This window comes from Manis pentadactyla, chromosome 1 (genome assembly GCF_030020395.1).
Source record: "Manis pentadactyla isolate mManPen7 chromosome 1, mManPen7.hap1, whole genome shotgun sequence".
NCBI classification, from domain to species: domain Eukaryota; kingdom Metazoa; phylum Chordata; class Mammalia; order Pholidota; family Manidae; genus Manis; species Manis pentadactyla.
In genome coordinates, this window is record NC_080019.1 from 180422754 (window position 1) to 180437931 (window position 15178).

General features: G+C 37.0%; 1 protein-coding gene across 3 annotated transcripts in view; it reads right to left on the reverse strand.

Moving 5' to 3' along the window:
* The window catches only part of SNX4 (sorting nexin 4), a 56927-nt gene extending 43052 nt beyond the window's left edge, over positions 1-13875 (reverse strand). Inside the window, exons 1-3 of one of the 3 annotated variants that reach the window (XM_036905039.2) lie at positions 13689-13827; positions 12258-12350; positions 2646-2767 (exon numbers count right to left, since the gene is read on the reverse strand). In XM_036905039.2, the coding sequence (XP_036760934.1) occupies positions 2646-2767 (122 nt within the window). In that variant the 5' untranslated portion in view covers positions 12258-12350; positions 13689-13827. Of the gene's footprint in view, positions 1-2645; positions 2768-12257; positions 12351-13688 lie in introns of all 3 variants that reach the window. The other 2 variants (XR_008998195.1, XM_036905033.2) reach the window with 2 other exon arrangements.
* Between the last annotated feature and the right edge of the window lie 1303 nt (positions 13876-15178).

Genomic DNA, 15178 nt, shown 5'->3' on the forward strand with positions numbered 1-15178 from the left:
AAAAAAATGGTTATAACAGTTTATCAGCTGGATCTGGTAGTTCTATTATTTTATTATTATTAAATCCTCACTCCCACTACTGCAGTTACTATCTGTCAACATAGGAAGATGTTACAGAATTATTGGCTATATTCTCCATGCTGTACTACCACCATGACCAACTTACATTATGATTGATAATTTATGTGCCTCTTTATCCCCCTTCCCCACCCATCCATGCCACCTCCTCCCCTGTGGTAACTACCAGTCACTTCTCAGTGTCTGTAAGTCTACTGCTATTTTGTTCATATTGTTTTGTTTTTGTAGTCTACATAGTAAGCAAAATCATACGGTATTTGTCTTTCTCCACATAAATATCCTCTAGCTCCATCCATGTTACTGCAAATGGCAGGGGTTTTCCTTTTAGTGGCTGAATAATATATTCCATTGTTTATATGTATTACATCTTCTTTATCCACTCATCTATTGATGGACACTTTGGTTGCTTCCACAACTTGGCTACTGTAAATAATGCTGTGATAAACATAGGATAGTGGTGCATGTATCTTTTCAAATCAGGGATTCTGTTTCCTTTGGGTAAATTCCTACAAGTAGAATTACTGGGTCATATGGTATTTCCATTTTTAGTTTTTTGAGGAACCTCCATACTGCTTTCCACAATGGCTGTACCAACTGACATTCCCACCAACAGTGTAGGAGGGTTCCCCTTTCTCCACATCCTTATCAACACTTGTTATTTCTTGTCTTTTGGACAGTGGCCATTCTAACTGGGTTTGTATGAGGTGATAGCTCACTGTGGTTTTAATTTGTATTTCCCTGATGATTAGCAATGTGGAGCATCTTTTCATGTGCCTGTTGACCATCTGTATTTCTTCTTTGAAGAAGTGTCTGTTCAGGTCCTCTGCCCATTTTTTAACTGGTTTATTTGGTTTTTGGGTGTTGAGGTATATGAGTTCTTTATGTATTTTGGATGTTAACCCCTTAGATGGTTATGTGGTTTTTATCCTTCTTTTTGTTAATGTGGTGTATAACACTGATATACAAATATTGTGTCATCCTTGCATCCCTGTAATAAATCCCACTTGGTCATGATGGATGATCATTTTGATGTATTTTTTATTCCACTTTGCTAATACTTTGTTGAGAATTTTTGCATCAGGGATATTGGTCTAAAATTTTCTTTTTTGTAGTGTCTTTGTCTGGTTTTGGTTTAAGAGCAACACTGGCCTCACAGAATGAGTTTGGAAGTATTCCTTCCTCTTCTACTTTTGGGAATACTTTAAGGATGGGTATTAGCTCTTCTTTAAAATAAACATAGAACTCAGTTTTGTAGAATTTACATAATAAACATAGAAATAAACAGAATTTGTTTTGTAGAATTCAGCTGTAAAGCCAGCTGGTCCTTGACTTCTGTTGTTTGGGAGTTTTTTGATTACCAATTCAATTTCATTGCTGGTAATTGGTCTGTTCAGATTTTGTTTCTTCCTGGGTCGACCTTGGAAGGTTTTTTGTTTTTCTAGGAATTTTTCCATTCTTCTAGACAGACCAATTTGTTGGAATTTAAGTTTTCATAGAATTCTCTAATAATTCTTTGTATTTCTGTGGTATCCCTTGACTATTCCTTTTTCATTTCTGATTTTGTTGATGTGCGTACTCTGTCTTTTTTTCTGGATAAGTCTGGCTATGGGTTTGTCTATTATGTTTATTTTCTCAAAGAACCAGCTATTGGTTTTGTTGATTTTTTTTCCTACTGTTTTATTCTTCTCTACTTTATTTATTTCTGCTATGATCTTTACTAACTTTGGCCTTTATTTGTTCTTTATTTTCTAGTTTAATTGTTAGTTTAGACTGTTTATGTGGGATAGTTCTTGTTTCTTGAGGTAGCCCTGTATTGCTATAAATCTCCCTCTGAGTACTGCTTTTGCAGCGTCCCACAAATTTTGGATTGTTGTATTTTTGTTTTCATCCCTCATTTCTACGTGTTTTAAATGAGAGAAGTTCTGCCCAGTCTCTGCAGAAAGAAAAACACTAGTTGCTATAGTCTTTATATTATATATATATTTGTTATATACACTTATAACCAGCAAAATAAATTAAATCTTCCCTAGTCATTTTCTAGGCATAATCATCTAATTCTTTATGAGGGAAAAGACTATTTTTTTGGTGAGTCTGATTTCTTACTCCATGATTTACTTTGCCTTTTCAATTTTACTCCAGATTATAAAGCTCCAGTCTCAGACAACTTTTTTTCCTGTTAATTTCTCTGTAACTCCTAACTCTTCTAAAAAAATTTAGATTTTATTCTCTCCTAGATTTATCTGTTAACCATCTCCAGTTACCCAAGTCCACTTTACATGCCCCTGAGTACCTGATATCCCTTCCAAAAATTGCACAGGGATTGTATCCAACACCAAGAACTCTACCAAAGTGTGTGTCAAGTAACATTCCAGATCCCCAAAATATTCCGCTAACCTCTCCTCTCCCTCCAAAACAAGTACTACATTAGAATATAGCTACCAAGAGTACCATAATTAAAGACACACTTGTCTTACCTGTTAAAAAGAAGAGGTTCTACAAACAATTCTGTTAACGGAATTTGCATCAGCAGCTACCAAATAAAACTTTTTCTAATTCTCATCACTCACCTTGTTTCAATGAGGTAAGCAGTATATGTTTCTTGCATGTTCATGGCATTTCTTCCAGTTCGTTTTTCTGCTTCTGAAACACTAATTTCTATCTTCTTCAATGAAAAATTATTTTCTGTCATCTGGGCAGAACAAGTGGAAGAACACAGAAAAATAAACCTTTAAGACAGTATTGAAAAAAACCGCACTTATTATAATAGAATCCATTATTGGTATATATTTCAAGAATATTTCTTATGTTTTTTGAGTTGTCAGAAGTTGCAAAGTGACAGAAGCAAATGATACGTCTTTTATCAGCATACTGTTACACATTAAACTTTTCCAAAAGCTATTTTAAGAGGTATCATATATTTAATTATTAAAACATATACATTTCATGTAAGTGACCAAGAATAAATCTATATAGAAATGCCTAAGAAAAAAAATCTAAAAACCCTTTACAAAGACGAATGATCCTCAATACTGATATCTAATTTTTAGTTTTAGCAAAGTCAAATCTTTCCCTCTCAAAAATAAAATACCATATATATGCCAAAAGGCAAGATTTTCAACAAGCAGGTTAATTAAAAAGTATGAAAAAAACAAACAAAAACAGAAGTCATCTTATATTATATTCAACTTTAAATTTCCCTAATCTTTCTGGCAGTGATTAATAGGTTTCATCTGTGAGACAGCAGCAGAATTTAAGAAGAGCAGACGCCTTTCTTTCTCCCACTAGAACATCCCCAAGTCTGTATCAGAGGACCAAGAACAACAACAAATACACCATTGGTGGGTTACAGGCTGTGGGAAGTGTGCCATTGAGCAAGGGTCCTGAATAACCAAGGTAACTCCAAGTCTAAACAAGGGAGACAAAGTGAGACCATGTGACAACTATGTTTTGGGGTTTTTTTCCTTGCTCATTCTCAAAGTCCAGAGGTGGGTTTTAATGAAAAACACCTTACTATATTATAACTGGGGGGCAGTTTGTGCAGAAGAGATATAAGCAGAAATATGGTGCACCAAAAGGTAAAAGACAAAGCTACAGTAAAACCCATGGTGATAATCTACACAGAAAAACTACGTGCTAAGAGGACAGAAAAAGCTATGTGATGATGCAAAAAAGTAAATCAGTGAATAAAGAAAACACACTTAAGACACAATAAAGAGAAGGTAAAAATGCTAAAGGAAGGAAATGAAAAAGGGCAGAGAACTAAAAGCCAACCCAATAGAATGGAACTGTTATTACCAACAAAAACAGAAATTACTCAGTCATCAAACAAGACATTTTTATAAAGGGTAAGTTCTATGTTACATATTGAGAGAAGGTAAGAGAGATAGGAGGAAATCAGTCAACCAAAAGAAAGCTCAAGAAATTACATAAGAACAAACCACTCAACATCAGGATTCTGAAGCCCTCACTGGTTGAGATACACATATAAAAACATCATAATTTTGGCCCATAGCCAAACACTTTGATTTACTACCATCTAGTCCAGTGAAAACTCCCTGAATTCTGGAAGCACATGACTGATAAAGCAAATTATCTCTCCAGCCAAAAAGATCCTGCATATGAGTCATGAATTTTCATGCCATCCAATTACACAGAAGGAAAAAGAGTAAAACGATAAAATTAGATATCATAAAAACTAAAGAATGAAAACAGGCACACAACAATACCAACAGGATTTGGTAAATGACATAAAATTGCTTACCTTGTCAGTATTAAAGCACAGAACAGAGCCAAGAATAACACAACTGATATCATAATTGTTACAAGGACACATTCAACAGATTTAGAGATGAACTGACTTAATGACTGGAAGGTGAGACTAGGAACATGTTTAAAAAGGAGACAGAATATTTTGTATTTAAACTGTATTTGATGTATTCAAAATGCACTTACCAAAGTAAATATTATTAAAGACAGAGTGATGCTATATTGATATCCAAGGAATAATGTTCCAAATGTGGACACTTGATGTGTGAATCATTACTTTCTGACTTATAACTAAATAACTATCTAAGACTAAATAACTGTAGAAGATGAACATATTTAAAAGGCTCATGAAATTATTTCCAACTCAATGAATAAAAAGAATATAATCTATTTTAAGTTTTTAAAATGTTGTAAACAGTAAAGATAGTAAAAGCAAGCACAAAGCAGATAACAGCAACAAAAGGTACAATAAAAAATCTATTAATTCACCAATTAAATATATATTGAGTATCTACAATGCCATTATTAGGGATGGAAGGATAAATGAGACAAGCATTGAGTTTAGTAGTTCACTGCTTGCATGAGGAATTCTCAACCCTCAAAGTGACCTACTGTCCATCTGTGGCGTTCTTTAAAATTAAGGACAAAATGAAGGCTAACCTTAATGAAACCACTTTTAGGGCTCTAAATGAAAAGAATTAGCATCTACAGCCTTTATTTAGTTACTCTTACTTAAATCACACATATGTAAGAAAATATAGTTTAGCATTATATTGAAAATTAGAGGAAAATATAAAGCTATAAGAAAAATAAAATACCTAAGAAAATATATTTTTATCATTATATTGAAAATTACAGAAAAAGATAAAATTAAAAGAAAACAGGTAAGAAAAAAAAAACACAGGTTGAGATGAATATGGAGCTAACTCAGAAAAGAAAGAATGCAAAGAAAGAAAAACAAAATATACTCTGGAGAGTAAAACTGACACTGCAAGAAATCAAATCAGTAAGAATGATAAGAAGCTCCCCCAGAATGCTGATGAAAAAAGACTAAAATAAGGTGAAAATGATGACAGATGATAAAAAAGGAAAACTAAAAATCAACTTTTAAATAATGGAAGTTCTTAAAGAAGAAATTAGAAGAAACAGAATAGACATAATAACCACCAGTATATTTAAAAGAAAAAAGCAGCCAAGAACATCTTCCCTACATTAAAAAAATATTTCTAAGGCTTCCAATCAAAAGGCATGGTGGCCCATATACAATGAATAGGAAAATTTAAATATTTTCAGTATGAAGAAAAAAATCCTAACAATATTTAGACAGAAAAATAAGAAATAAGACCATACAAATGCCTTCGGTTTCACAATAATAAATTTAAAAATGTCATGAATAGGAGCCTCATGAATAGGACATGCTTGAAATATTATAAAACTTAACTAAAACACAGTATTCCTTCAAAAATACTTAATCCCAGCTGGATTTTTTTGTAGCAACAGATAAACTATTCCTAAAACTTATATGGAAATGGGACCTAGAATGGACAAAACAATTTTGAAAAAAATCAAGTTGCAGGGCCTATACTACCTGGTTTCAAAGCTTACTAAAAAGCTGAAGTATTAAGACAGGTGGTATTGGCAGAAGGACATAGAGATCAATGAAACAGAACTGAGAATCCAGAAACTATCCCTTACAGGGCAATTGATTTTAACAAACACACCAAGGAAAATCAATAGGGAATGATATGCCTTTCCAGCATATACGGTGGTGGGGCAAGAGAATACCTATGTGCCAAAAAAAAATAGACCCTTTACTCACACCATACACAGAAATTAACTCAAAAGAGGCCAGATATAAGAGCTTAAGTGAAATATCGGATCTTGGTATGAGCAAAGAGCTCTTAGATACAATACCAAAAGCACAAATTCATAAAAGAAAAAAAAATTGATATATTGCATCTTATGAAAATTTAAACCTTTTGCTCTTAAAAACATAATTTAGAAAAAGAAAAGCCCCAAAACTGGGGGATTGGGGGGGGTGGGAGAGGAAAATCTGCAATTATATCTGATAAAAGACTTGTATCCAGAATATCTGCATACTTACAACTCAATGATAATACAAACCACCCATTTTTAAAATGAGCCAAAGATCTAAATAGACATTTCACCAAAGAAGATACACAAATAGCAATAAGCACATGAAAAGAGGCTCAACACTATCAGTCATTAGGGAAATGAAAATTAAAACTATTTCACATCCACTAAATGTCTATAATCAAGAAGACAGACAATGCCAAGTGCTGACAAGAATGTGGAGAAATGTGAATTTGAGGAGAAGACAGAAATGTTCTAAAACTGGATTGTGGTGAGAATTACACAACTGTAAATTTACTAAAAATTACTTAATAGTATAATGAGTGAATTTTCTGGTATATAAATAATACCTTTAAAAAGTTGTTAAAAAATAAACTCCATGAGTCCACACTGAAATAGACAAACAGAAAGTTTGATGAGGATACAAGATATTTCATAGATTCAGAGTATGTCCCTACAAAAAATTAATTACAAAGGGAAAAAGAATAACTTCATATTGGAGAAGCTGGCAGAAAAAGTGCTCTAAGGAGTGGGGCAAACCCAACTCACCTGCAGACTGGTGAGATGCAAGTAAAAGAATACAGTATCACTTAAGTGGCAATTTCTGCCAAAGATGCATCAACTAAATTTAATCACAAGGGAACATCAGGCAAAACCAAATCCAGGCACAGTCTGATGTAGGGCAGGGACAGCAGACAAGAATCATAATAAATTTTCCAAAACAGCCAAGATAAAACCAGCACAATAAGAACAGGAGGAACTCCATCTTAAGGCTAAGATTCCATTTTAAAAACTGGGAAGTTAGAAAGTAAGATTCCTAGCATATTTCTTGGTAAACAGACAGTAACTCAACCCGCTTTGGGGGCAGAGCGAGCCTTCTTGACTGATACGTTCCCAGAGGGAAGCTGCTGTCGTGGAGAGAAACCGACCAATTTCTTGTGTTACTTTTGCAGAATTACCTGGAGGACTAATAGAAGAGACAAGACATAATGTCTCTTACAAGCATTTTGAGACCACTTTACAAGTCTATACCCTATGGCCCTTTGTCACATTCCTGAAAAATCCTTCAAAGAGGGAACCCCAGCCTTTCAGCGCGCCTGCTATCTGCACTTTCCTTTCTTTAAATGCGTACCTTTTAAATAAAGCTTTCTCATGGCTCAACTTAATTGTGCTTTTGTCTCTGCGCTCTTCCAGTGGTAGGCGTCTTCATGACTTCGTTATTTCATTCTCTTTCCTAGACTTTAACACAAGTCTTCACTCTCTCTGCCCCACTTAGCTTCCTTTGTCTCGGCTACTCTAATTTTAATGAATTCCTTCCTTACCCACCTGCTCAGGAATTCTTTCTCGTGCATAGTCCAGAACCCTGCCCTGTGCAGGTTTAGGTTTCCCCTGGTGCACAGGGACAGACCTCCCCAGACACAGCCGACAGCACCAACTCTACAAAGTAACTGGTTCCCAGTCCCAAAAAGGGTCAAAGTGTGAAAGTAAAGACTGAGAAACCCCTCCAGATTGGAGGAGACTAAAGAGACAGTACAAGTAAATGCACATGAGTGCCTGGATCATCCTGCTCAGAAAAACACTACTGGTACAACAGGCAAAACTTAGTCTGAGGGTTAGACTTACCAGTGTTATTTTCCTCATTTTGATGGCAGTATTACAGTTATATAGGAGAATGTTCTTATTTACCCTGGAAATACACACTGAAAATTTTGAGAATGAAGATGAGGGAATACCATGCTGGCAGCTTACTCTCAATAGCTTATGGGAAATAGCTTATAAATTTGAGACAATTTCTAGAAATGAGGTTATTTCAGAAATTCTTAAATGGTCATTATGTTTACATAAACAATTTTTGTCTTAGTTATGTTTTGGGGAAGAAAAAAAAAAACATACATCCCTTCCAAATCATGACAGAGGATAAAACCAAAGAAATTGTTTTCCACAAAGTAAAAACCAAAGATAGAAACCAAAATAAGAAAGTTAAAACCGGACAATAAAATCAACCAAAAATAAAGCCCGCTAAGGTAATAAATGCTAATGTTTTAAATTCCCTGTGGGAAACAAGAGACTTAAAACAACACAAGGCATAAAAATTACAAAATGAACAAACACAAAGTAAACTGAAATCAAAAGAAACCAGCACAGCATCAGGTCAAGCAGGTAATTAGCAAAACATAAAATAATTTGTAAAAAGAAAAAATAAGTTTGTGATTAGAAAAGCTTTGGATCAATTCTCCCTCATATTCGTAGCCAGCTTACCAGAATTTGAATCCTATCTCTGCCACAGATTAGCTCTGCAACTCTTGGCAAATTTTTTTACTTCTCTGCCTCAGTTTCCTCTTTTGCAAAATGGGGATAACAGTACCTAACTCATTATGTTGTTGGGAACATTTAATGAGTTAACGCATGTAAAGAGTTTGAAAACTTGCCTGACATACAGCAAGAGCTCAAGTATTGCCTAGCTCCTGTTATCTGCAGGTTTAAGTTTTACTGATTATGAAAATTAATACATGCTTAATGTGCGAAAATTGAAAAGTAGAGGACAAAATTAAGGAAATATAAATCACTTGTACCCTGCAACCCAGCACTGACCATTATTGAAATACATTGGTGTACTTCTTTATGATCCTTTTTTCTAGGCCTGTTAGTGAAATAGACCAGAGATCAGAAGTTTAAGAACAACTCATTAAATTTACTTCCTGCAGGGATATGTCTACAATTGTCAAAAGCAGCTGGCATTACATAAAAAAATAAGGTGCTTACTTAGGCCTAACAATTGTAGATAACTAAAAAAATAGGGTTGTAATACACAAACTGTTTTCTTGTGCTTTCTGTCTTTAAAGATGTATTTTTTAAAAAGCACAGCTGTTCAGAAAACAGGTTTTTATTTCAGATAATTTGTAAGCTTAAACAGTTTTCCAAACTGAGTCACAACATTTCATGGCTCATGAAATTAATTGGTGATTTGTGACCATTCCCTTTTTTTTTTTATTAAGGTATCAATGATATACAATCTTATGATGGTTTCACATCAACAACACTGTGGTTTCAACATTCACCCTTATTAACAAGTCCTCACCCCCTCTATTGCGGTCACTGTCTATCAGCATAGTAAGGTTATATATAGAGTCATTATTTGCGACCATTTTTTTTTACATTTTTTTAATTAAGGTATCATTCATATACACTCTTACGAAGGTTTCACATGAAAAATAATGTGGTTATTACATTCACCCTTATTATAGAGTCCCCCCCATACCCCACTGCAGTCACTGTGCATCAGTGTAGTAAGATGACACAGAGTCCCTATTTGTCTTCTCTGAGCTACACTGTGTGATCATTTTTTAAAATGAAAACAATAGAAAAATATCAGAAGTAAATGCATGAAGTTAAGTATTGTTTCCTGAAATAACACTTAGGTATGAAAGTTTATGTATACTGATTAGGAAGAAAAAATGTACTTTGTACTGTGAATAGCTTTAAAAGAAAACATTCTTGAGTACGATTTAACCATCTGCTGCTAAACTGATAAATTCTGTTAACTATATACCTATACATTTTCTTTTTCCTTTTTTATTTGATTCTCACCCAGAAATGCCTCAAACTTAACTCACAGTTCTGGCCTACTCCACTAAGTTTTCTGCTGGCAATCAGTGAAAGTGCTAATACAGGAATTTATAAGCACCAGCTGCTCAAGTACTCTGCCCCTACCAGCACTTCCAGGCCTAGGGCACTGTCTCTAAAAAAAAAAAACAAAAAACTGCTTATGAATCCATCAGGCAACTGTCTTCTCTGGGCAAATACTGTTAACCACTAATTCAATGGTATCTTCCAGCCTAAAAACAAGTACACTTTCCTCCATTCCTTTGCCATAATCTCTTTGGTCAGGGCTAATTACTACTTTCATGGAGATCGGATTCCTCCCTCATTTTTTCCATTTTCTAAATTTTTTAAAAAATAACTGACAATACTTGGGGGAAAAAAATGAATGTGCTCCAACTTACAGGGGAAAAAGTATAAAAAGAAAAGAAAGGAGACTTCTAATTAGACAACGAAAAGGAATAGGATGGGAGACTCCAGAATAAGTCTGTAGAAAGAAAAACAAGAGACTACAGAATAAGGACTTACAGCAGAATTTAAGAATCTTAATCAGTGATGTTTAAACCCAGAAGAGACTTGCAGCTCTTAGGCAGTTTTTGTTTGCACTACCACAAGTGCAGGGCAATTGGTACAAATTACTCTGCACCCAAAATGTGCAGTTTCAAAAACAAGGCCGATGAGGCAAGCTTTTTGCCATCTTTGCACACTATCTCCATATTTTTGTGGTGAAAAACTCCTTGATAAATCAACACTCACACCTTCCTTTTTCCTCCTTAAAATTACAACAATCTCAACAAAAAAAATTCAAATACAGTATTGGAGCAAATCAAAAGACTACCTTAAACTTTTCCTGGAGGGAACGCAGCAGCACGGTTAATTACGCAAAGAGCATGAATTTCAAAGGCCAGAAGGACCTGGGCTCAAATTCCGGCCATATCAAGGACTAGCTTGCGACCTGGCCAAATTACTTCTCTCTGAGCCTCTGCTTCCTCATCTTTATCTGTCTTTTGTGGGTAATTTTGAGAATTAAATGAAAAGTAGAGCCTTACTATGCATAGCACACACAAACAAAAAACCGAATTTATTTTCCGGCCAGACCACACTCCTATCAGTAAAAGTAGCAACGTAGCTATGGCTCTGCAATACTTCTCAGCTGGGGATGCACTGCAGAAGGCCAGAAAAAGGTAAAGGGGGTACCCCTCTAAGGAGGGGTCTGGGAGAGAAGGAGGGACAATGTACAGAGTATACTTGAATGTATCTCTATGTTTAAACACCTGGTGATTCTGAAATGTTTATCCAAATGGCTTGTGTCTCTGTGAATTTCTAAATTAGGGAGTTGCTTGAGGAAATCCCATAAGTTTAGTCATCAGTGGATGGTGTCTTATAACACAAATTTACAACATTATCCTAAAATATCAGTTAATGCTATATAACTACAACTTTACTGTATGATGGCATCTTTGGGTTTTCAAATATCTTGAACTGAACATACATAGGTTTTATTTTTTAATGAAATATTTATAATCACTTTTAAATTAAGATAAATGGATTTTATACTATAATTGCAACTTCATATTATCTAAAGGCTTTCACAAATATATTAGCAACATTTTTAACATCAAGATCAAACTCATGATATTGCCCAAAAAAGGTAAGATTCTTGCCTTTGAAACAATCTAAATAAGCTTTAACACATATCCACAAGATTGGCAAGTATTTTAAAGTCTGAAAATATTGAGTATCATTAAGGACAGAAAGCATCAAGCACTGCTGACAGGAGTTTAATCACTTTGGAAAAGAATTTGGCACTGCCTACTAGGACTGAACATGTCACTACCTCACAATCGAGGAATTCCACTCTTAAATGTGTATTAGACTTTCCGATATGTAGGAAGATCATGAAAGCAGTAATTTTTTAGAAATAGCAAGAATCTTGTAACAATCCCAATGTCTGTAAACAGTAGAAGAGAGAAAACTAGAGTATCTATAAAATGGCATACTACAGAGCTATGAATATAAATGAACTAAGCCACATATTGGATGGATCCCAAAAACATAACATAGAGAAGAGAAAGGAAGTCATAGTGAAGTTATCTCACTTAAGTTATTTTCAAAATCAAGTAGAACTAAACAAAATATAATATTCTTTAGGGATACATATGGTAAGATTATAAGGAAAAGCAAGACAATTGTTCATCAGAATTCAGAATATAGGTTACCTCTGTGGTGGTGGGGGTGAGCAACACCCAGGAGAATATATGGGGTGTTCAAAGGGACTGTTACTTTGTGAGAACCTCTGCATTGATGATTTACTTCACAACACGAGGGTTTTTTGTTTTTTGTTTGTTTTAGAAAACAGAACAGAAAAACTGAAGTCACAGATGGAAACGTGCATAAAAAGCAAATAACAAGAGACAAATGTATGCACTACAGAACAAACACAATTCTCACATTTAATATTTCTGGATTTCTCTACAAATAATCCTAGAATTTAGAAAAATTAAATGAAAAATTTTAACTCACCCAAAAAAGCCTTCAAGCTACCCTATAAAACTCGACATTTCCCTAAAAAGGCAAAACCTTCCACTCCTGTGTTGACTGAAGCTCCTAATCTGGCCTCTAAACTTAAAGTTAAGCATCTTTTTAGTTATATTCAGCAACTTTTTTTTTTTTACGGTATCATTAATATAAAAATCACATGAGCAACACTGTGGTTACTAGATTTCAGCAAACAACTTTAACTTTTCTTTAGCCATCTATCGTGAGGGGCAGTTTTATATTAGAACTAACCGCTGTTTCAGAAAAATAAGAAGCAAAATGGATGATCACACGCTCTGGGGAGGGTGGTCTGATGTGGAGCGCTGGTTTCTGAAATGCTTCATTTCAGAATCTGGTCTGCCTATCTTCCATTATACGCGAAAATACTTTGGAATGAAAGCAGTTACAAATATAATATAAAACGATGCATTTTCTCCTTTTCTGAAGCAAATGAAAATCATTAATTACCAAGGGCTTCACAATGCACAACATCGGAGATCGATGGTAAGTCTTCAATAGGAAACATGGCATTGCCTCCAAATGAAATTACAACCGAATAAAGTTTCTAAAAAACGTTTTTTTCATTTGTACCCTTTCCTGAATCTGACACTTAAATTTCCTGATGGTGGCACCAGGCCAAGCACCCTTAAGAACCCCCAACTTGTTCCTCAAGTCCCCCATTCCCTCCCTTCTACACCGCTGCCACGCCCCATGGTGCCTGTCTTATTAAACCATCTCCTCTGCACAACCCCTCACCACACTGCCAGAAACGTCCATGTTCCTCTGCAGATCCAAACCTCCGGGCTCCCCGGCCTCCGCTCCGGCCTGGCGGGTCCCGGGCCGCGACCTCCACGCCCGCACAAATGCACCCACAGACGCCCTCCGCTCCCCTCCTCGCCGCCCGCTCCAGCGCCAGGTGCTCGCCCCCTTCCAGGACTCGCTGTCTGCGACTGAGCCTCCTCGTCATGGCACCTGTGGCTCGGCCTTTCCACCTGCTTCCGGGTCACCGCCGGGCCTCCCCGGCCGAGTCCACCGGCCCCGCCAGTCCAGCCCAGCCCGGCCCGCTAGGCCCCGACACAGGCCCCGCGGCCTCTGCCTTCCTTTGTCCTCACCGTGCCGTCTCCGGGACCCTCGTCTTGGGCCGCCCCTGCTTCCCCGCCGACCGCGGTCTCCAGCCCAGCGTCGGGGTGACCCAGCGGCTCTAGGGGCGCCGGCTGTAACTGTCGCTCGGGGTCCGGAGGTACCTGCTCCATGGCCGCTGTTCGGCGCGGCCAACCCAGTGCGCCTGCGCCGCCAGGGCCCGCCCTGGTCCCCCAACCCGCGGTCGCCCGCCCCTCCGCCCGCCGCGACGGAGTCCCTGAGGGCAGTGGGCGGGGGCGGGGCCTCGGGGCGGAAAGGCGGCCTGAGCGCAGCTCGTCAGCTGCCGAGTCCGCAGAGCCAGGACTCGGGAGACTTGGCAGGGACAGAGAGAGAGACAGCGAGACGAAGCGGGGGGAAGGGGAAGACAGAGCAGGTGTTGGAACCATTCAATACGTAGGTGCTGGTGATCACCGAAAGAAAATGTGGCACTCACGGTGTCGGCCGCGGTCCGACAGTCTCCGTCTCGATCTTGCTTGCCATTATTGGTTCCATTTTTTTTCGCGGAAAGATCAGAACGGCATAAATTACTAACTTTCAGCAGGTTGAGAAGCACACATTCAGCAAAAGGTAACACCCAAGTTTTTGAGAGACGTGAAGCGTTTGGCTGAAGCGGTGCTTGAGCTCTGTTGTTTCTAGAAGCCCTGGAGATCTCTGATAATTGTCTGCAAACATCTCTCTAAATTTTCAGAACCTGCTTCCTTGACAAGCATTCCCTATGGTAACCTGATGGGAAACACTCCTGGGTGCACCAGACTGCGGTCCCTTGGGATACCTTCTATACAAAGTGTGGTCATCAATTTTTCAAGGAAATAAAATGATCTTTCTGCCCCAATTAGCTATTTCAAGCTGTGACACACAATTCGCTCTTCCTGGAATGCTTTCTCTGCCTCAGTGGCAAATTTCCTATTTATTCCTAAAACCTCAAGTTCAGTCATGTCCACGTGCTATTATAACTATTCATAAATCGATTATGACCTTCCCATACTATTTTAAAATTATTTGTCTTCCTGTCCCAACTAAATTTTGAACTCCTTTAAGGCAAGGATCCTATCTTATTTCTTTTCTATGACCAAACCAAGGGCATTTGCTTAAACGTTTAAAGGCATTTTATCAGTTTATCATTTATCAGTTTATTCATGCTACACAAATTCTCAGGTAACATTTTAAAATCAAGATTATCTTACTATCACAGGAGGTGTACACATCTTTTCCTGACACATTTGTATCAGTTACCCTGTACCCATTTAGCTTTGAGATACCCAGCAAACTAGGTCCTAGAGCTATCAGGATAATTGCTCTTACATGATTTGTTTTTTATGTAGGTTCTCATCTGAGACTTAGTTTTTCTGTTCTCGGTTTTCTAAAAAAAAAAAACCTCGTGTTGTGAAGTAAATCATCAATGCACAGGTTCTCACAAAGTAACAGTCCCTTTGAAGCTCCCATATGTTCTTCAGGGTTGCAG